Raw genomic sequence first — 23,687 nt, forward strand, 5'->3', positions numbered from 1 at the left:
TTTCGTTACTTGACGGAAAATGTCGAAATATCATTGAAATACGCAACTCCAGCACCCTCCCACCGGATCCGCCACCGGCAGAATTAATGATGGGAACAGAAATATTAAGTACATACAAAATATTCGTGCACTAAAATTGCAGCCAGTTCTTTGTGAAATTCCAACTGAAGTGTCACGTCTCAACGTGTCGGTCATTCTTATTGGATGTTTTAATAAAGTACAAAATATATGTAGTAGTAAATAAAATTATTTGGATTTATTTTTATTTTTGGCTGGAATAGCGGCATTTAATTCAAGGCAAAATCGTTAAATTTCACAAGAAAAAAAAAAAAAAAAAAGAATATATATATATATATATATATATATATATATATATATATATATATTTATATATATAAGAATTGTTTCTCATTTTTTAGGAATTTATCGATGTATAAAAGTCACAAATGTCATTTCTGACTTTTATACATCGATAAATTCCTAAAAAATGAGAAACAATTCTTATAATTACAAACAGTACAAGAAGTATACCTTAAAACACTCAAAACATAATTTCTTTCGTTCTTACCGTCAACCATGTTCTTGGTCTTCCGTGATGACGTATTTTTATGAGGTTTATGGAAGGATAACGCTTGGTTTTTTAGTGACGTCAGCCAATCAGAATACAGTAAATCGTATAAATTCGGAAAGTTTGTAATATATATATATATATTTGCCATTTATGCACTTATAGATATGGGACGTGACCTATTTATTTTAATTTGTCTAGACTGTAAACCGGAATATTCCATTGGTCCCAAGTTATTATGAAGCCGGTTTAGGCAGAGTATTTTATGCCAAAATTACAAAATTACGGACGATGGATCACTTAAGGAGAAAATAAAATAACATATGCGTTTAAAACTGTATTTCTTGTAAAACTAGTCTTTAAATAAATTGGGCCCCGAATGTTTCTTTCATCCTCTTAAAGCATGTGTTATTTGGTAGACAAAATGTGATAGACTCGTTTCGGTTACACTTAGAACATAATATCTTGATTTTTGTTTTACAAGATGTTGATTTTTATTCAAAATTTAAATATTTTTTGGCACAGCCTTTTATACTGTTATTCGCTTTAATTTCACTTTATAATTTTTACATCCATAAGCGTATATGAGAAAGGGGGCAAGGGATGCGCACTGCCCACCCCCTCCCCCCAGTGCTGGAGAAAATCCTCAAATTCGGGCAAAAACGATAGCGATATGGTAAAATGAGCTGACCTGAAACCTTTTCACAAAGTATTCTGCACGCAATATTAGTTGTATCCCATGTCAAAATGTGTAGTGAATCGTTTACAACCTTATATAGCTCTTGGCGGTAATGCTAATATGAATAAACATTTGTTTTTCAAATTCGAGCATTTTCGCTTTATTCGGGCAAATATCAGCCTCTCTCCACAATATCTGTGTGGTCCTTAACCATATGTCTGGCGCCATATAATCGTAAATAAAATGTGTTGAGTGCATCGTTAAATAAAACATTTCCTTCCTTCCTGCCTCCACCCGTGTTCGATGTATATATATTCGTTCTGTACTATTTTCAGTGAGTACCTTGGAAATCGTAAAAGACAAATGGCGGACCGGATATGGAATCAGAAACTGATGAACGCTCTCGTTTTGTACCCAGTAAACGGGCTTGTGTTGTGAACGCCAAACGCTCGTGCGTGGTGCATGATGGTCGTAGTAACGATGACGACACGGACCTGCACGCCGTTCTGTCAAACTCACTCAACACCACGGACGCACAGACGGACGGGTTTTCATTCCGACGGTTACCAAGGCGACAGAAGTTCCTGCTGTACAGCATATGTATAACTCGACTGTTGACGGTGATGAACGAAGCTCTACTGGGTCCTATATTCCCGGAAGAGGTTGGTGCAATCTTCCAAAAATGTCCCCCTCAAAAAAAAACTACTTCAAAACACACACAAAACAAAACAAACAAAACAAACCAAACAGAAAGCAAAACAAGCACAGAAACGGGGGGGGGGGGGGGGGGGGGGGGTAGGCTGCTCCAACCTTTCTTCATGATTGTCCGCCCCAAATAATACGGCCAAACTTCATTAGATCAAAGTTCAAACCTCGAGGTGAAAGAATGTGATGGGGTTGATGTAGTTCAAAGGGAGGGAAGCGTGCACGTTTTAATCCTCCATGTTCTAGTATACTGAGCATTTATATTTAATCTCTTTCAAGTATTTTTTTTTTTTTTAATAAGAAGAAGAAGAAATAAAGTAAAAATAAAAATAAAATGCTAAAGACGACTAAAAATCATTCTCTTTGACCTAGTTTCAGGGGAGTCAGAAATATGGCTCCCTTCAATCCGCGAGGTCTCAACTTGTTACTGGTTGCCCAGAGGTAAAGCGCTCGCTCGATGCGCAGCCGGTTTGGGATCGATCCCCGTCGGTGGGCCCATTTGGCTATTTCTCGCTCCAGCCAATGCACCACGACTGGTATATCAAATCCCGTGGTATGTGCCATCCTGTCTGAGGGATGGTGCATATAAAAGATCCCTTGCTACTAATGGGGAAAATGTAGCGGGTTTCCTCTCTAAGACTATATGTCAGAATTACCAAATGTTTGACATGCAATAGCCGTCACGGCGTGGTATTGACAGTCAGGTGGTCGGGTGGGTGTTTGTGATATACGTATTGTATCTTCATTACAGGCGTCACGGCGTGGTATTGACAGTCAGGTGGCCGGGTGGGTGTTTGTGATATACTTATTGTATCTTCATTACAGGCGTCACGGCGTGGTATTGACAGCCAGGTGGTCGGGTGGGTGTTTGCTGCTTACGCCTTTGGACAGGTCATCATATCACCGATGATTGGCAAGTTTGTGAGTTGTCTGTCCTTTTATATATATATATACTACTCAAAAGAATTTAAGGGTCAGACGATATTTTTGACATTATTTTCTGAATGTCAATTATATTAGCTAGACCATAATGTCACGCATGGTATTGTTCCATTTTGACGAACGTGGGTCTAAGCAACCCATAAATGAATTAAAATCCACTGTCATTGACACTGTCGACTAGTTCTAATGGCGAAAACATGCTTACATTTGCACGTAAATTAGGGCGAAAGCGAAAGGTCTGCTAAGTGCCCATAACTTGCTTTTTCACAAAACGCTTCATTTCCACGCTTTGCACGTGTATTCCATGTTCCCAATGCTGAATTTCCTTATAATTGGAGCTTGCGTTCGTGTACGGTGCACACTCCAAATTCGACAATGGTACGACTTCAACTGACTATCGAAGATCGAGGAAGGGCTATTGCTTGGCTTCAGGATGGCAATACGCAAAGAAATGTTGCTCTGAGACTTGTTGTCAGTCAGAGTGTCGTTGGCCGACTGTGGCAACGGTACCAAGCAACGAATTCTGTTCGAAATCGTCCACGTTCGGGAAGACCCCGAAGCACTACAAATAGAGAGGACCGCTACATCACCAATATGGCTCTACGTCAACGCACAACCACTGCACGCCGATTACGTGACAATCTGCGGACTGCGACTGGAACTCGAGTGTCTGATCAAACCATACGCAATCGTCTGAGAGCCAATAATCTACGCTGCCGTCGCCAGGCTGTTCGACCACCACTCCTACCACGTCACCGAACGGCCAGACGTCACTGGTGCACGCTTCATCTGCGGTGGCAACGTGTTCAGTGGGGTCGAGTGATGTTCACTGATGAGTCCAGGTTTAGTCTCCAGTTCAACGACGGTCGGGTTCGTGTCTACAGACGTCCTGGGGAGCGCTTCGCTGACGTTAACGTTAGACAACGTAACCGTTTCGGTGGTGGCAGCGTCATGGTGTGGGGCGGCATCTCTATCCACCACAGGACCCCCCTCTATGTGGTGGATGGCAATCTGAATGGAATCCGCTATCTGAATGAGATTATTCGGCCGTTGGTTCTCCCAGGCCTTCAGCAGATTGGCGGCGGGGCAGCTCTGCAGGATGACAATGCCAGACCTCACCGCGCCAGGGTGGTAACGGACTTTCTCAGACAACAAGGTATCGCCAGGATGGATTGGCCAGCATATTCGCCTGACTTGGCCCCAATAGAGAACGCCTGGGACGAATTAGGCAGGAGAGTTCGGGATAACCATGCCCCTCCGGCCAACCTTCATGATCTGGGTCAACTTCTTATGGCAGAGTGGAAGGCCATTCCCCAAGAGTTCTTCAGACGTCTGACCAACAGCATGAGGCAACGATGTGTCGAGTTTATTCGCGCCAGGGGTGGATTCACACACTATTAAACGAATGTTCTAATGTGTAAAATCCATGTTTGACAACCTTCAACTTTGACAGCATGTCATGTGACTTTCTTGTATACAGTGACGTTTATTTGTGTTTTTTTGTAAATATGGAACAATAAATAAAAAATTTGGTGTAGTTTACATCATCAATCTAATACACTCTGAAACTTATTTGGTTATAAATTTTTGACCCTTAAATTCTTTTGAGTAGTATATATATAATGTTCTTAGAATATACCGCTTGGATAGTGCATTTTACTGGAGTGTGTGTGTGTGTGTGTGTGTGTGTGTGTGTGTGTGGGTGTGTGTAGGTGGGGTGTGTGTGTTACAAATAAAATTATTATTACGTATAATAATAGCATATAACTTGTTTTAAGAAAGTGGTAAATTCCTTTTCGTGGCCGATATGATGCTGCCATGATATTAAAATCTTGAATATTTGTATATGTGTAAATTATATGCCACCATTCCAAGTCAAATAAAGGTTCGTTATTGCAGCAAGCGCAGGCTTTACAATCACTTCTCATGTTGTATCCCAGGATTTACGATCACATGTCATGGTGTATCTCAGGCTTTACAACCACATCTCATGTTGTATCCCAGGCTTTACGGTCACATCACATGTTGTATCTCAGTCTTTACAATTACATTTCATGTTGTATCCCAGGCTTTACAATCATATCTCATGTTGTATCCCAGGCTTTACAATCATATCTCATGTTGATCCCAGGCTTTACAATCACATCTCATGTTGTATCCCAGGCTTTACAATCATATCTCGTGTTTTATCCCAGGCTTTACAATCATATCTCATGTTGTGTCCCAGGCTTTACAATCACATCTCATGTTGTATCCCAGACTTTACAATCATATATCATGTTGTGTCCCAGGCTTTACAATCACATCTCATGTTGTGTCCCAGGCTTTACAATCACATCTCATGTTGTATCCCAGGCTTTACAATTATATCTCATGTTGTATCCCAGGCTTTACAATCACATCTCATGTTGTATCATAGGCTTTACAATTACATCTCATGTTGTATCCCAGGCTTTACAATCACATCTCATGTTGTATTCCAGGCTTTACAATCACATCTCATGTTGTATCCCAGGCTTTACAATCATATCTCATGTTGTATCCCAGGCTTTACAATTACATAGCATGTTGTACCCTAGGCTTTACAATTTCATCCCATGTTGTATCCCATGCTTAACAATCGCATATCACGTTGCATCCCAGGCTTTACAATCACATCTTGTAATGTTGTATCTCAGGCTTAACAATTGCATATCATGTTGCATCTCAGGCTTTACAATCACATCTCATGTTGTATCTCAGGCGTGTTTTGTAATATCGTGCGTAGTATCATGTTGTAATATCGTGTATTGTAATATCGGCGTGTATTACAATATCATGTCTTGTTATATCGTGTTGTAATATCGGCATGTGTTGTTATATCGTGTCGTAGTATCGTACTGTAATATCGGCGTGTGTTGTAATATCGTGTGTTGTTATATCGTTACAGTATCGTGTTGTAATATCGGCGTGTATTGCAATATCGTGTGTTGTTATATCGTTACAGTATCGTGTTGTAATATCGGCGTGTGTTGTTATATCGTGTTGTAATATCGGCGTGTGTTGCAATACCGTGTGTTATTTCAGCTTATGCAGATTGGACTCAAGTTCACGTACCTGTCAGGAATATTTGTCATAGGAGTGTGTACCTCGTTGTTCGGGTAAGTCACTCGGGTTTTGTTTTTGTTGCTGTTGTATTTTATGCTGTTGTCGTTTGCTTCTTTTGAGGGTTTCTTTTAAAGATTTTATTTTATTTTATTTTATTTTATTTTTTTTTTATTTTATTTTTATTTTATTTTATTTTAAATTTATTTATTTATTTATTCATGCTTTATCTATTTTTTATTCATTTATTTATTCATCCTTCCATCCATCCACTCATTTATTTATTTGTTAGTTTATTTGTTTACTATAACTATATATATAACTATATAACTATATATATATATAACTATATACATATAACAATATATATAACTATATATATAACTATATAACTATATATATATAATATGCCAGCAAACGTCAAGACGTCTATTATAACAATATATTCTTTTTACAGACTTCTGGCTCTGTCACCAGCAGACGGTAAGATGTCGGCCAGTTTTGTCGCCCTGTGTTTCATCATTCAGATCTTTCTGTCGGTCGGGCTGACCGCGGTCGACACGGCCGCCATTGCCGTCGTCTCCAACGAGTTCCAGTCCAACTTCACGTCTGTGTTTGTAAGTCTGGATTCCAAAGGCCACGCCACACGATACGACTGTCTCAAACGAAACTATCGACGAGAATAGCCGACTGACAGGTGAACACGTTACGATTTCATCGCTTGATATGCAGCCGGTTATTCTCGTGGCTATTCTCGTAAGAGGCACTCGTATAGTGTGGCTTCGCCTTTAGTCTAACTTATGACATTTTAGTGTAATAATTTTGCCTCACCATAGCATAGGCTGTGCTACAGTAGAAGAGCATACGCCAGATGTGTAATGGGTGGAAAGATCGATCGTCCTCAGTAGGCTGGCTTTTTTCTATCCTTACCTATGCTGTGGTATATACTATCTTGGCTGTGGGAAATGTACATAGAAATGTCTTGTTACTTTGGCATTAGGCAGAGGGTGCACTGCTCTGTCTCGTTTTGTGACTCTACTCTGTCTCTGTCTATTTCTCTCTCTCTCCGTCTCTTTCTGTATGCCTCTCTCCCTCCCTCCCTGTCTCCCTCTTCATCCCTCCCTCTCTCTCTCTCTCTCTCTCTCTCTCTCTCTCTCTCTCTCTCTCTCTGTATGCATCTCTCTCTCTCTCTCTCTCTGTATCTCTCTCTCTCTCTCTCTCTCTCTCTCTCTCTCTCTCTCTCTCTCTCTCGAACTAAATTAACATTAGTAAGTTATTAGATCTGAAATATATGGTGAACGACGTATATACATAATATACAGAACAGCACATAACTTAATAACTAAACATCTGAAAACACCAACCAGAACGCGAACGTCCTCGATTATCGGCTTCTACCTTTTCCCATAGAAGGGCAGAATGACGTTATTTTGATCACTGCGCATGTGTTTTGTGAAGATAGTTCTATGGTGTCTGGCTATATTATGTTGATGCTTATTTAAAAGAGCTCAGTTTGTATACGCACATTTTATTATAACCGATTGTCACTTACTACCTTTTGTCTTAGCAGAGAACAAATGGTCGTAGTTTAAGATGTACTGAGGTGTCGTTAAACGAATACCCCCTGTCCTTTCCAAAACAAGGAGAGAGCTGTCCCCTTGATCTCTCTGGATCCTCCAATGTGTACGCGTATAAGCCAGTCTATTGCATTATGAACACATTAATCTTACATCCTGTCCTTTATGTTTCAGAGTTTGACGGAGGTGTGTGTTGGTTTGGGATTGTCGATTGCACCGGGAATTGGCGGATTTTTCTACATGGTTAGTTTGTCCTTTCATTGATTTAGTGCCTGATTAAACAATCCCCTCCCCTCCCCCTCCACACACTCCACTACCATAAACCTATATAGTGACACAAATAAAATAACCTCTAATGTGTTACATTGGAATGAATCTGTTTGATACATCATTCACAAATATTGACGAGTTCTTCTACTTGGGAATTTGGATGCATCTGTTGATTTGATTTTGCACATCACTTGTGTAATGGTTTTTAACATGATATAAGTAAGTTAAAGTATATTTCTCAAAACACGTATTCAGTAATGGACAATCTATATTAAAAATACCTTAAAGGGACATTCCTGAGTTTGCTGCATTGTAAGATGTTTCCGACTAATAAAATATTTCTATGACTAAACTTACATATTAAATATATTTTCTTATTTAGAATTACAGTGTCGGTATATTCAATGTGTTTCTGGTCGTGTTAATATTTGTAAGAAGCCCAAATTGGATTTTGTCTTCAAATAATTTCGTACGTATGACAAAAACAATATTTTAGGAAATAAGATGAAATTTAACCTAGTACAAATATTAGAACGATCAGAAACACGTTTAATATACACCCACTAATATTTTATACAGACAAATATATTTGATATGTAATTACAAACGTTAAAACGTCTTTGTTAGTCGATAACATCTTAAAAAGTGCAGCAAGCTCAGGAGTGTCTCTTTAAAATAGATGTTAATTGTTGTATGTTATAAAAACACATTCACCACAGGATAACCAGCTGATGCTGACCTAGTTTCTGTTATAATATATCACAGTGAGAGATGAATCAGTCATCCTAGTTATAGAAAACTCGTCATCTTTCCTCTTTTCATCGGGCATACGTTGAATATGACGAAAAATTCCGGTTTGTCTCATTGTAAAAGTTACTTAACACACAACCAATCCACCACCCCAGTTTATCGCCAGTTGACGTTATTGTTGATTACTGTGGTTTGGTTTCCCTGTTATTTTAGCTTGGTGGTTTCCTGTTACCATTTGTCGTGCGTTCTCTGTTATTTCAGCTTGGTGGTTTCGTGTTGTTATTTGTCGTGTTTCCTCTGTTATTTCAGCTTGGTGCTTTCTTGTTGCTATTTGTCGTGTGTCCTTGTTATTTCAGCTTGGTGGTTTCGTGTTGCTGTTTGTCGTGTTTCCTCTGTTATTTCAGCTTGGTGGTTTCGTGTTACCATTTGTCGTGTTTTCTCTGTTATTTCAGCTGGGTGGTTTCGTGTTACCATTTGTCGTGTTTCCTCTGTTATTTCAGCTTGGTGGTTTCGTATTACCATTTGTCGTGTGTGGTTCTCTCATACTTCTGTCTTTACCCATCAACTATCTGCTGGTTCTCAACTTGACAGGTAATACAATAATCATTTCGTTATAACAACAACAACAACAACAACAACAACAATAACAATAATAATAATAATAATTTGTGGATAGCAGTTGGAAATGATCTGTATCCGGTTGAAAAGCTAGCTGATTAATGACTAAACAATAATACTAAGGAAACATTAGTATTTTTTGTCACTATCTGTCACTATAACGAGTGTCTCATTCACGTTTATCGTAGTAAGAATAGTTCAAGGATCCAGTAGGTCTCACTACACATATATCACCTGACATTGAAATTATTGTAAAATGGCCCAAATGAAATAAGGATTGCTAATAGAACGGATTCTCTTTGTCACTAACATATATAGTTGCGAACATATATTTCACACCAAACAGAACATTTACGTCTCTCTCTCTCTCTCTCTCTCTCTCTCTCTCTCTCTCTCTCTCTCTCTCTCTCTCTCTCTCTCTCTCTCTCTCTCTCTCTCTCTCTGTGTGTGTGTGTGTGTGTGTGTGTGTGTGTCTTTCTTTTTTCTGGGGTTTTTTTCTTCTTCTTTGCTATATGACAGTATTCGGTAGTACCACTCCGAGCTGGTGTTGCAGAAACCGATTGACTCTGGCCGCCTGCGCCGTTGTTCCTCCGTCATAGGGGCCCCATATTCCAAAAGGTCAATGCAGAATATTACACAGTAACATGGGCAAACTCCTGCCAGTGGGCCTACCATTGAAAAATACAAATTGCTTTAATTCTTCTTGAAAGTACGTGGACCATAATGAATGAACTCTCACCCAGAAGTGAACTGTGTAGCGAGGCCGTATATATTTTGTTTTTGTTGTTTAATTTCAGACAAACCCGTGCGCAAGGATTCGATCACTGACGTCATCAAAAAGAAGACGTCTTCGTGGCGTATTCTACGTCATCCGTCCGTTATAATTACGTGCGTGTCCGTGGCCTTGGCGGCAGGGTCGTGGACCGTCCTTGACCCGATACTAGAACCAGAGTTGTCTGAAGTAGGTGAAAGAACATTTTACAGTCCCGGGTAATCTAGTGGTTAACCCGTACAACTTAAGGCTGATAGTTATGGCACCCAAAGTGACTTTTAGGTTCCAGCGGCCCAAATAAATTCCTATTGCCGATAATGTTAAAGTTTACTAATAAAACTGATATAGGCTAAGCAGCGTATCAACGCACTCAGGCAGTACATCAATAAAAAGTGTGGCACCTCACATTTATTTTGGTCTACCTCCAAAAGCTGCTGGATGGTGGGTTAAACCATAAAAATAAAATGTTATTAAATCACAAACAAATGTCATTATAAGCATGGGTCTCATGTTGATTTTAAGATATTTGTTTTATTTATGCATCAGATGTTGTTACAGAGACGTGGGGTGGGTGTAAGGTGCGTTTTGTACCAGTGGATCGTGTTCCTTATAAAGGATAATTTGTAGAACCTATTTAGTTTTGTTCTGCTTTCAGTATGGTTTAACCCCCAAAATGGCGGCATTTTACCTGTTCTGTTTATGTTTTCAGTATGGGTTAACCCCCGAAATGGCGGCATTTTACCTGTTCTGTTTATGTTTTCAGTATGGGTTAACCCCCGAAACTGCGGCATTTTACCAGTTTTGTTTTGTTTTCAGTATGGGTTAACCCCCGAAATGGTGGCATTTTACCTGTTTTGTTTATGTTTTCATTATGGGTTAACCCCCGAAATGGCGGCATTTTACCTGTTTTGTTTATGTTTTCAATATGGGTTAACCCCCGAAATGGCGGCATTTTACCTGTTTTGTTTTCAGTATGGGTTAACCCCCGAAATGGCGGCATTTTAACTGTTTTGTTTATGTTTTCAGTATGGGTTAACCCCCGAAACTGCGGCATTTTACCAGTTTTGTTTTGTTTTCAGTATGGGTTAACCCCCGAAATGGTGGCATTTTACCTGTTTTGTTTATGTTTTCATTATGGGTTAACCCCCGAAATGGCGGCATTTTTCCAGTTTTGTTTATGTTTTCAGTATGGGTTAACCCTCGAAATGGCAGCATTTTACCTGTTCTGTTTATGTTTTCAGTATGGGTTAACCCCCCAAATGGCGGCATTTTACCTGTTCTGTTTCAGTATGAGTTAACCCCCGAAATGACGGCATTTTACCTGTTCTGTTTATGTTTTCAGTATGGGTTAACCCCCGAAATGGCGGCATTTTACCTGTTCTGTTTATGTTTTCAGTATGGGTTAACCCCCGAAATGGCGGTATTTTACCTGTTCTGTTTATGTTTTCAGTATGGGTTAACCCCCGAAATGGCGGGATTGGCGTTTCTCCTGCTGTCAGCATCATACTCTCTGGGTTGTCCGTTCTCTGGCTGGTTTGCCGCCAAACTGGTATGCCAGTTTACTTCTGTTCTTTACATGTTGCTATATACAACATTATAACTAGTTGAGTAGTAAAGTCAGTATTTGTTTTGTTTATCGACATCCCTAAAGCACACTTGTTAAAGTAATCATTGGTTATTCAGTTATAGTATTAAGAGGAAGGCAGGAAAGAAATGTATTATTTAACGATGCACTCACAACATTTTTATTTACGGTTATATGGCGTAAGACATATGGTTAAGGACCACACATATATTGAGAGAGGAAACACGCTGTCGCTACTTCAGGGGCTACTCTTTTTTGATTAGCAGCAAGGGATCTTTTATATGCACCATCCCACAGACAGAATAGTACATGCTACCGCCTTTGATGTACCAGTCGTGATGCATTGGCTGGAACGATATTAAGAGGAAGAGCTCTACCTTTTCCCATTGGCAGCAACATATCGTTTATATCACTTTTCTACAGACAGGTCATCACATATCAAAGCCTTTCATATACCAGTCGTGGGGCACTGGTCGGGTTAGAGAACACAAAACATTCAGACATTCAGTCCACAGAGGTGGTTGGTACCTGCGACCAAAGCACCTACGGTAGCGCTATATCGACTGAGGTAGCCCCCTCTTCTCTATAATTAGTGGTGCTAATACAGTGCAAGTCAGTATCTCTACCTGTATATTTATATACCTATTTATTTATTTGTTTATTTGTTTATTAGTTGTGTTTCATTTTGATTTGTTTATAATAATACATTTTATTTATTTATTTATTTAATTTGTTTTGTTATTCGCATCATCATCATCATCATCATCATCATCATCATTATCATGTTTTTATTTGCTATATTGCAGAGTGATAGCCGCATCCTGATGATAGCGGGTTTACTAACAATAGCGATTTCTCATCTTCTCCTCGGACCCTGTCCACTGTTAGACATTCCCACAGAATCGGGGTATGTTGAATGAACACAAACATTAGACATTCTAACAGAATCGCGGTATGTTGAATGAACACAAACATTAGACATTCTAACAGAATCGGGGTATGTTGAATGAACACAAACATTAGACATTCTAACAGAATCGGGGTATGTTGAATGAACACAAACATTAGACATTCTAACAGAATCGGGGTATGTTGAATGAACACAAACATTAGACATTCCCACAGAATCGGGGTATGTTGAATGAACACAAACATTAGACATTCTAACAGAATCGTGGTAGGTATGTTGAATGAACACAAACATTAGACATTCTAACAGAATCGGGGTATGTTGAATGAACACAAACATTAGACATTCCCACAGAATCGGGGTATGTTGAATGAACACAAACATTAGACATTCTAACAGAATCGCGGTAGGTATGTTGAATGAACACAAACATTAGACATTCTAACAGAATCGGGGTATGTTGAATGAACACAAACATTAGACATTCTAACAGAATCGGGGTATGTTGAATGAACACAAACATTAGACATTCTAACAGAATCGGGGTATGTTGAATGAACACAAACATTAGACATTCTAACAGAATCGGGGTATGTTGAATGAACACAAACATTAGACATTCCCACAGAATCGGGGTATGTTGAATGAACACAAACATTAGACATTCTAACAGAATCGTGGTAGGTATGTTGAATGAACACAAACATTAGACATTCTAACAGAATCGGGGTATGTTGAATGAACACAAACATTAGACATTCCCACAGAATCGGGGTATGTTGAATGAACACAAACATTAGACATTCTAACAGAATCGCGGTAGGTATGTTGAATGAACACAAACATTAGACATTCTAACAGAATCGCGGTAGGTATGTTGAATGAACACAAACATTAGACATTCTAACAGAATCGCGGTAGGTATGTTGAATGAACACAAACATTAGACATTCTAACAGAATCGCGGTAGGTATGTTGAATAAACAGTTGAATAAACACAAACATTAGACATTCCAACAGAATCGGGGTAGGTATGTTGAATAAACAGTTGAATAAACACAAACATTAGACATTCTAACAGAATCGGGGTAGGTATGTTGAATAAACAGTTGAATCAACACAAACATTAGACATTCCAACAGAATCGGGGTAGGTATGTTGAACAAACAGTTGAATCAACACAAACATTAGACATTCCAACAGAATCGGGGTAGGTATGTTGAATAAACAGTTGAATCAACACAAACATTAGACATTCCAACAGAATCGGGGTAGGTATGTTGAATAAACAGTTGAATAAACACAAACATTAGACATTGCAACAGAATCCGGGTATGTTGAATAAACACAAGAGTTGGGGTATGTTGAATACACACAAGAATTGGGATATGTTGAATAAACACAAACATTAGACATTGCCACAGAATTGGGGTATGTTGAATAAACACAAGATTCGTAGTATTTTGAATAAACACAAACATTAGACATTCCAACAGACTCGGGTACGTGTCTTTAAACAGGAATAACGTGCGATGTAAAGTGTATTATGTAAATATATTGTATACTCTGTTCGAAGGATTCTTCTTGTATTTAAATACTTCAATAACACATGTCTCGGTTGGTTTTAAATTTAGAGTCTCACTTATGTCTTCAGTTGATTTCCAGTTTCACTGCAAATTGTGTTGTTTTGTTTTGTTCAGAGAGCTGTGGTTGAAGATTGTCTCCCTTGTTGTTCTGGGTGTTTCGATCAGCATCACTGTGATACCTACGTACGGAATTCTCATGGAACTAGCACTGTAAGGCTACTTCTCTTGTTTAGGTATTTGCGCTGCAAGATTACCTCCCTTGTTTCTCTATTGCACAGTAAGATCTAATTATTTCCCTTGTTTTGTTCTTTGTGTTATAGGATTACCTGTCTTGTTTGTGTTGCGTCAGTAGTGTGTTCAGACTACCAATAGTATTCAGAGTATTATCAGTTTTTTCTGGACAGACATGTAAGGTATTTGAGGTGTGTGCCCATTAAAATGTATTCACCGACTTAAACTGGAAACTAACTGAAAATATTTCTGAGTAATATTATCTCCCTGTTTGGTGTTTCAGCAATTATAGTCGCCAACACATTGCATTAACCTGGAAACTAAATAAAAAACTATCTGTATGTTTGGTGTTTCAGCGAGTACAGGGTTCAGGATAACGATAAGGTGTGGTGTATTTGTATACTATCTCTGTATAATACCTCTGTATAGGATACTATATCTGTATACTATCTCTGTATACTCTGTATAGTATCTCTGTATACTATATATGTATACTACCTCTGTATACTATCTCTGTATAATACCTCTGTATGCTATCTCTGTATACTATCTCTGTATATTACCTCTGTATACTATCTCTGTATACTATCTCTGTATATTACCTCTGTATGCTATCTCTGTATACTATCTCTGTATAATATCTCTGTATACTACCTCTGTATACTATCTATGTATAATACCTCTGTATGTTATTGCTGTATACTATATCTGTATAGGTAGTATTAAACCAAATAACTTCCGGCTGGGTCAAAGTTCGAGGTGCACCGAACTTTTGATAGAGAAGTGAACACTACAAGTCCTGTGATTGGTTATAAATGTGAGTGTGTTGGTAGGAGTTTTAGCCACATATGTTACTATTGTCGTCTATGGGATTTGATTTGGTAGTATACACCCTATAGCACATATTCAGTGTATAATAAAAAATATTATGATTTTGTCATTTTATTTAATTAAACTATACTGGTTGATTAATTAGCCATCACTCGACCATGCAAGTTCACAATGACCTTGACCGTGACAATAATCTCTGTGCATGGCTCTGAATGGAGTTTGAATCAAAGTTGGTTTTGGGCTATAATTCATACTGTAAAGATTTCAATAATTTCTTTTTACATGGTATTTGACTTGCCATATACAACTGCTCTTAAATATGGTATTATATATAGGCAACCTGAACTAAGATTTCCATAGCAATTTATTTTTATATTAAAAAGAGCATGTGCCAATAGTGGGTTAATGTCTTTAGTTTCCATTAACATCGTTAATTTTTTATGTATGAAATTCTGAAAACTCAAATTTGTAAAGAACTTGATTTTTATTGTCATTTTGACATATTTATAGGCAGCTAAGTTATATTTTAGACAAATTTGTAGTTTTATGCAAAATTTAAAGTAAATTTGAAGAAAAACTTTACCAAAAAACATAAGTAAATTTGTTGTCACTATTGTGCGTTCTGTTTTTATTCGTACATAACAATAAGGTTGTTAAACATATACTTAGATCTCCATATCATTTTTTTTCTTAATAATCGCTTAGTTAGCTCTCATGAAAAGCATTTTGAGTTTATACTAGATTCAGAACCAATTTTTTCATATTTGATTATCTGCCTTGGATTAAGTTGATAATTTATTTTATTGTTAAAGCTGTATTACCTAATGTTACTAGCTAAATAAAATGCTGGATTACAGATTGTAGGAATACATCTAATATACATATTGTATTCATCCAGATTAGAACATAATGCAAGAAAATAGATGTTCGGGTAATTTTGTCATTTAAAAATAGTTTTTTTCAGTAATTAATCAAATATAAATGTGTGAAAGCTGCATGATAATTCCAGATATCACAACTATTAAAACCTCCAACTACAGTAGGCTATAAATAAAATATAGTCAGGAATATTGGTGGCTGCCAATAGTTTTGATGGTTCATTATGAAAATCAGCGTGGCCGATGGATTTGAAATTCCCACACCTGGTTACTTGAAGACACCCACACCCAGGATACAGAATTTCCTCCCAACACTAATGTTCAGGACATTAAGTCATTACTTCATACATGTACAGAAATGTTTGTGTTTCCTTCCTCAGACAGTGTATTTTTTTAATACTGATATTTCTTTGATATGCCTGTTAAGGTCTTCATAATCTAGGGGTCAATCAAGTGCATGTGTTTTAATGGAATTCTTTAAAGGGGTAGAGGTACTCTATCTTTGTTGTCTCTACATATATACCCGAGTACACACACCCAACTGAAAGTAAATATCTGCAGGAGTTTTATTTTAAAACATTTTGTTGTTTAATATGACATATTGCATTTGTACAAAACTATATGCAATATATATGCTTTTTGAGGTGTACACTATGATAAGTTGCACTGTAGAAACAACAGTTTCAGTGAGGTTGTCAGTTTATGTCAGAATACACCAGATCCTTGTTGTCATAAAGACACATAGCTGGACACTTTTTAAAAATGTATGTTATCAGTATAGGTAGTATTAAACCAAATAACTTCCGGCTGGGTCAAAGTTCGAGGTGCACCAAACTTTTGATAGAGAAGTGAACACTACAAGTCCTGTGATTGGTTATAAATGTGAGTGAGTTGGTTGTAAAAAATAATAGTTTCATCTGGGTAAAAAAAAAGATGCAATTTTATTTCATTTTGTACCAATGTGTCAAGTAGCCTTGTGCTTGAAACATGTATGGGGTACCTGTAAAAAAAAGTACTCAAATTTTGTGCCGAACTAGGGTAGTCATAGACGCTACCTGTTATCTCAGAAACGAGCAGCTTGACCCCCAATTTTTTCTGATTCACTTTAAGTGTGAGGGGTGGTAGTATTTATATCCGTGGCGTTTATGTCGGTTGATACGTTGCAGGTAGGAGTTTTAGCCACATATGTTACTATTGTCGTCTATGAGATTTGATTTGGTAGTATACACCCTATAATACCTCTGTATACTACCTCTGTATACTATCTATGTATAATACCTCTGTATGCTATCTCTGTATACTATATGTGTATAATACCTCTGTATGCTATCTATGTATACTATCTCTGTATAATACCTCTGTATACTATCTCTATATACAACCTCTGTATAATATCTCTGTATACTATCTCTGTATAATACTTCTGTATACTATGTCTGCATACTATTTCTGTATAATACCTCTGTATACTATCTCTGTATAATATCTCCGTATACTATCTATGTATACCCTCTCTGTATAATACCTCTGTATACTATCTCTGTATAATACCTCTGTATACTACCTCTGTATACTATCTCTGTATACTATCTCTGTATACTATCTCTATCTCTATATACTATCTTTGTATAATATCTCTCTATACTATCTCTGTATATTACCTCTGTATACTACCTCTGTATACAATCTCTGTATAATACCTCTATACTATTTCTGTATAATAACTCAGTATAATATCTCTGTATACTATCTCTGTATAACACCTCTGTATAGTATCTCTATCTCTGTATACTCTCTCTGTATAACACCTCTGTATGCTATCTCTGTATATTACCTCTGTATATTACCTCTGTATACTATCTCTGTATAATACCACTGTATACTACCTCTGTATACTATCTGTATACTATCTCTGTATACTATTTCTGTATAATACCTCTATATACTATCTCTGTATACTCTCTGTATAATACACCTGTATACTATCTCTGTGTAATACATATGTATACTATCTATGTATACTCTCTGTATAATACCACTGTATAGTATCTATGTATACTCTATATATACTATATCTATATACTATCTCTGTATAATACATCTGTATACTATCTCTGTGTAATATCTCTGTATACTATTTCTGTATACTCTCTGTATACTATCTCTGTATACTCTCTGTATACTATCTCTGTATACTTCTATGTATAATACCTCTGTATACTATCTATGTATAATACCTCTGTATAATACTACTGTATACTATCTCTGTGTAATATCTCTGTATACTATTTCTGTATACTCTCTGTATACTATCTCTGTATACTCTCTCTGTATACTTCTATGTATAATACCTCTGTATACTATCTATGTATAATACCTCTGTATAATACATTTGTATACTATCTCTGTGTAATATCTCTGTATACTATTTCTGTATACTCTCTGTATACTATCTCTGTATACTCTCTGTATACTATCTCTGTATACTTCTATGTATAATACCTCTGTATACTATCTATGTATAATACCTCTGTATAATACTACTGTATACTATCTCTGTATACTATCTCTGTGTAATACCTCTATATACTATCTCTGTATAATACCACTGTATACAATCTATGTATACTCTCTGTATACTATCTATGTATACTATCTATGTATACTCTTTGTATAGTCTCTCTGTATACTATCTCTGTATACTATATATGTATAATACCTCTGTATAATACCCCCATGTTTGGTGTTTCAGCGAGTATGGGGTTCAGGCTAACGATGAGGTACATGGGGCGGTGGCCGGTCTGTGGTGTTCGGCGTACGCGCTCGGGTAAGTGAATACTTCACTACAGCTTAACAAACCATTGAGCTGATTGGTGGCTAAGACAAAAAAACTACAATACTTTCAGAAAGCAATAATAGTATCCAACATATGTGAACAACAAAGCTGTATTCCCTGATCAAAATCGTATCTCTTCCAAAGGCTGTCGAAAGAACGTTAGGCAAGTCGTGATCGCGTCCATAATCCTCTATCAGGTGCTCGTCCTTAGGATGACCACCAGTGTTTAGGAGAGCCGTAACGGGATTTTCCATACCTTCGCACCGACAGTAGGTGGACTGCCATTCACAGTACTAGCTTCGGAAACCGAAACTTGCACAGGGTGGAATATATAGAGCTGTTCTGACGCCATATAACCGTAAATAAAATGTGTTGAGTGCGTCGTTAAATAAAACATTTCTTTGTATATAGAGCTGTGATCGCATGCACTCATGAATCACTGTAAAAAGAGTGATTATATCAGATGTTCGCGAAAGTTCAGCATATCCTGCCCGACCGGTGTCACCCGTCATGAACTCAACCCAAAGCCACCAAGTCGAAATGATCTATATTTCTACCTCAAGCCAGTCACGTCTGCACAAACCAAGTGTTAGTTTTCCCGTTCTGTGAAAGATTATACCATAAAGGTACACGTGAAGTAGGGATTTGTAGCATGTAAAACATCCTTTGCAACTAACGTAGAAATGTTAACAGTATTCTCTCAAAGACGGTATGTCAGAATTACCAAATGTTTGATATCCAATAGCCGATTATCAATAAACCAATTTATTATATAACATTTAGTGAAATATCTTAAAATATCAGTGAAATAAAAGTGTTATCAGTAACTCAGTGATGATAACACATTTTAGAGTGAACATTTCACTATTTCACTCTAAAATGTATTTTCGTCACTGTAGAAAGTCTTATCTTCACTGTAAGAAAGCCGGAACTATTTTGTTGCTGGCATTTTAAAAATAAAGGTAAATTATCAAAAAGTTATATAATAAATAGATAATTTCATGTTTTTAGTCAAATATGATTTATATCTGATTTAGTGAATTTTGCAATCATATCACACTCGTCGCGCAAGGAAGGATGGAAATGTTTAATTTAACAACGCACTCAACACATTTTATTTACGGTTATATGGCGTCAGACATATTGTTAAGGACCACATAGATATGGGGAGAGGAAACCCGCTGTCACCACTTCATGGGCTACTCTTTTCGATTACCAGCAAGATATCTTTTGTATGCACCATCCCACAGACAGGGTAGTACATACCACGACCTTTGATATACAAGTCGTGGTGCACTGGCTGGAACGAGAAATACGTGAGATATGATTGCAAACTTCACTCGATGAGATATAAATCATATCTCTGACAAAGAAACATGAAAAATACTCTATATGCTATAGTGGTATCGTGTTTGCGTGTTGTGTGACTGATTATGTTTTATTTGTTTTAAACTCTCATAGGCGAGCGAACTCCTGTTTTTGTAGGGGTTGCCAAACAGCTATATAGAGGGTTGCAAAGAAACCACTACGCATTTTTACAGGGATTACAACTAATTCGGGCACATTTTGCCCGAATATCTGTTTCTGCCCGAATTTGAGAATTTGCTCCAGCACTAGAGGGGTAATTGCGAAATCCCCCCTCCCCGTCTTATGGAAACACTATACCACCTGTTATAACCTTTATTGACTTTTGCCTGTGTTTATTGTTTTGTGGCTTTTGTTTAATCTTTTTTTCAGCGACTTCTTCGCTCCTATGTACGGAGGCTGGGTGGTAGGTGTGTCTGACTTCGGGGCTGGTCTGAGTTACTACTCCATTGTCGTGCTCATTGTGGTATGTACGAGGACTTTCTAAAGTTAATTACATGTATCTGAGACAAATTACGCAACTAACAATGACCTTTTTAATGTGTATGTAAACTTAGTAATGTCTTGTTAATGTCAGTGTGCTCTAGTGGTGTCGTAAAACAGAAAAACACTATAACGGTTTATTGTTCATACGTATTTGGCAAAATTGAATGGAATAGTTATAATGTTAAGACGTTGTCGAGTTTTAACTTATCCTTAAAACAGAATGAAACTATCTTAATTCAAATTTATACTGTGTCTATGATATCGAAATGAATAAATGAATGAATGTTTAACGACACCCCAGCACGAAAAATACATCGGCTATTGGGTGTCAAACTATGGTAATGCAAATAAATAAAGTGATGATCAACATCAATATAAAAATTCAAGGTTTAAACAAAAACAGTGTAAAGAACTGTGCAAAAATACAAATACAAATATCACAGAATTTTACGGACACTGAATTTTACTCTAAACTTCGATGCTGGTGAGCTTATGTTGGTTGGTGTGTTTCAATCTCTCCACCCTTCATTCATATATATATATATATATATATATATATATATATATATATATATATATATATATATATATATATATATATATATATATATAAATTTATACTGTGTCTATGATGTTGAAGGCTCGATGCTGGTGAGCCTATGTTGGTTGGTGTGTTTCAATCTCTCCACCCTTCATATATATATATATATATATATATATAATTCAAATTTATACTGTGTCTATGATGTTGAAGTTTTGATGCTGGTGAGCCTATGTTGGTTGGTGTGTTTCAATCTCTCCACCCTTCATTGATATAAATAAATATATATATATATGAAGGTTCCACGGGAATTACGTATGATGTCCAAACAGATAATCAGTGTCATAACGGGCATTTATGTCAAGGTCGTAATGACACACTAAATTAAAAACCTATAATTATGGTAGGTCATTAACAACAGTTGGTAAATTATGTTTTCTTAGGAATAAATTACCAAATATGTATACGTATATATGTTTTTGGCGTTTTTCTTTGGGTTTTTCAGGGGGCTTTCTTTGCTGGCTTTCGTTAAACACACATACATATATCTTACATTTCCAGTGCAATCAAAGTATGAAATTTTCCAGATCAAATACTTTAAGAATTTGATAACGTGGCAAATAAATGTAAGTAATGGAGGTCATGGCACTAGGTTTATTGACATTTAAGCAAACGTACTAGGGTGATACTCAGTAATTGACGTATCCATTCATAGTAATCAAACAAAAAACAGTTCAACAGCAACCTTACACTCTGAAAGAAGCCCAGCGTTCAGAAAACGAAAAACGTTAAGCACTAGTTTATTTTTATGTAAGGATATCCAAAATGACATCATTCAAGTTAACGTCGTTTCCATTCAAAAAGACACAGCATCTCATATTATTACGTCATTTGAATATCTAGTAATGGCGGACTGGAATTAAAGTTGCGTTTACAGTTTACAAAAACATGTTGCATTAAGTTTGAAATTATATGATAAAGAAATTATTACCCTCGTGTTTCGGTATCGTCAATATCATACATTATGAATAAAAATAATGTATTATGCTCGCCAGAGGCTCACAGAGGTTCCCCTTAATATATGATATTTGACAATACTGAAAAGCATTTTGACGATGGGTGTCGTTAAACGTTCATTCATTGTTGCTCTATTGTTGGGTCTTGTTTGTTTTTGGTTTCAGGCTCTGCTATTAACTATGGACACAATCGCTCGCCACAAGTGTAAAACACACAGACAATCAGACGAAGAACGACCAAGTGAGACGGAACCCTCGTTAAAATATTCCGAGGACGAGACACTTGGTGGCTGGACGTTCCGTGATTTTTACAGGATATTTTTAACACCCACCACCCAGATAGAGTGAATTACAAAGATGGTGCTTGGTATCGTACTTGTGTGTTTATATATGGAGCTTCGGTTGGGGATCGATTCCCGTCGGTGGGCCCATTGGGCTATTTCTCGTTTCAGCCAGTGCACCACGACTGGTATATCAAAGGACGTGTTATGTGTCTTCCAGTCTGTGGGATGGTGCATATAAAAAATATAAAAGTGATTGGTCAAAACATCAAGTCTTGAAGATGAAGGAAATTGCTGTCAAATAGCACTATGATGTCATCATTTATATACTACGTGAAGTGGAATCCAGACGCGATTGGTTAAAACAGCGCTGTTTTGTTATAAGTGAAACGATTGGTCGAAGTATCAATATGACGTATACAGTTGTCAAACGGGTTACTCGTGAAAACTCCAGGTGGAAATTAACAGACTCTTTCTCAGGGTGACCAACCTAATGGAAATATTTTTCCGGAATTTTCTGGTATTTTCATTTTAAGCGCGCGAACGCCCCTTTCAAAGCAATAGTTTAAAGCACGCGAAAACGCCATTTTCAAACATATAAAAAATAATTTAAACAGCGCCATATTTGACATATTTTAAAAATAACAACAACCAAAGAGATACATAACAATAAAAAACACAATTGTATTATTTATTGGAATGTTATGTATTCAATAATAAAAGTATAAATCAATCCACATACGTGGCAGAATTTTCCTACTTCCTTTTTAAGCATAGCCATACTTTATGGCTTGTCTAGTTTACAAAACATGATAAATATATTCATCAGTGTAAACAAAGCTGACTATACCTAGTACAGCAATTAACAGCATTATTACACACACACACACGCGCACGCACGCACGCACACACACACACAGACACACACACACGCACAGACACACACACAGAGACACACACCCACACACACACCCACACACACACAGACACACACACACACACACACACACACACACAGACCAAACATAAAAAATCATCAACAAAAAAACCTCAGCAAATAGTGTAGTACAGTTTCACTCCCACCTACAGATTAGTAATAAAGTGACAAACTTGGGACCAATGTTATTTGTATGTAGGTACATTTGCACTATTTCATCAATGGGGTCGAACTAATTT

The 23,687-nt window shown here is 37.1% G+C and overlaps 1 protein-coding gene across 1 annotated transcript; it reads left to right on the forward strand.

The window, feature by feature from the left end:
• The first annotated feature begins 1,591 nt into the window (after positions 1-1,591).
• LOC121377603 (MFS-type transporter SLC18B1-like) lies at positions 1,592-23,400 on the forward strand. The gene is made up of 13 exons (XM_041505665.1): positions 1,592-1,909; positions 2,778-2,873; positions 5,961-6,034; positions 6,436-6,595; positions 7,730-7,798; positions 9,076-9,166; positions 9,991-10,154; positions 11,416-11,514; positions 12,357-12,457; positions 14,161-14,256; positions 18,739-18,813; positions 20,560-20,653; positions 22,396-23,400. Exons 1-13 carry the CDS (start codon positions 1,625-1,627, stop codon positions 22,576-22,578), a joined length of 1,587 nt encoding a protein of 528 aa, XP_041361599.1. The 5' UTR covers positions 1,592-1,624; the 3' UTR covers positions 22,579-23,400.
• The last annotated feature ends 287 nt before the right edge of the window (positions 23,401-23,687 follow it).

Source organism: Gigantopelta aegis, chromosome 7 (assembly GCF_016097555.1).
Source record: "Gigantopelta aegis isolate Gae_Host chromosome 7, Gae_host_genome, whole genome shotgun sequence".
In the NCBI taxonomy this organism is placed as follows: Eukaryota; Metazoa; Mollusca; class Gastropoda; order Neomphalida; family Peltospiridae; genus Gigantopelta; species Gigantopelta aegis.

Bases quoted from the DNA above. Each gene is read 5' to 3' on its own strand.
- LOC121377603 (XM_041505665.1), top strand. From the start codon at position 1,625: ATGGAATCAGAAACTGATGAACGCTCTCGTTTTGTACCCAGTAAACGG. The intron at 9,167-9,990 runs GTAATACAATAA...GTTTAATTTCAG, and splicing joins GCTGGTTCTCAACTTGACAG to ACAAACCCGTGCGCAAGGAT. The intron at 11,515-12,356 runs GTATGCCAGTTT...GCTATATTGCAG, and splicing joins GCTGGTTTGCCGCCAAACTG to AGTGATAGCCGCATCCTGAT.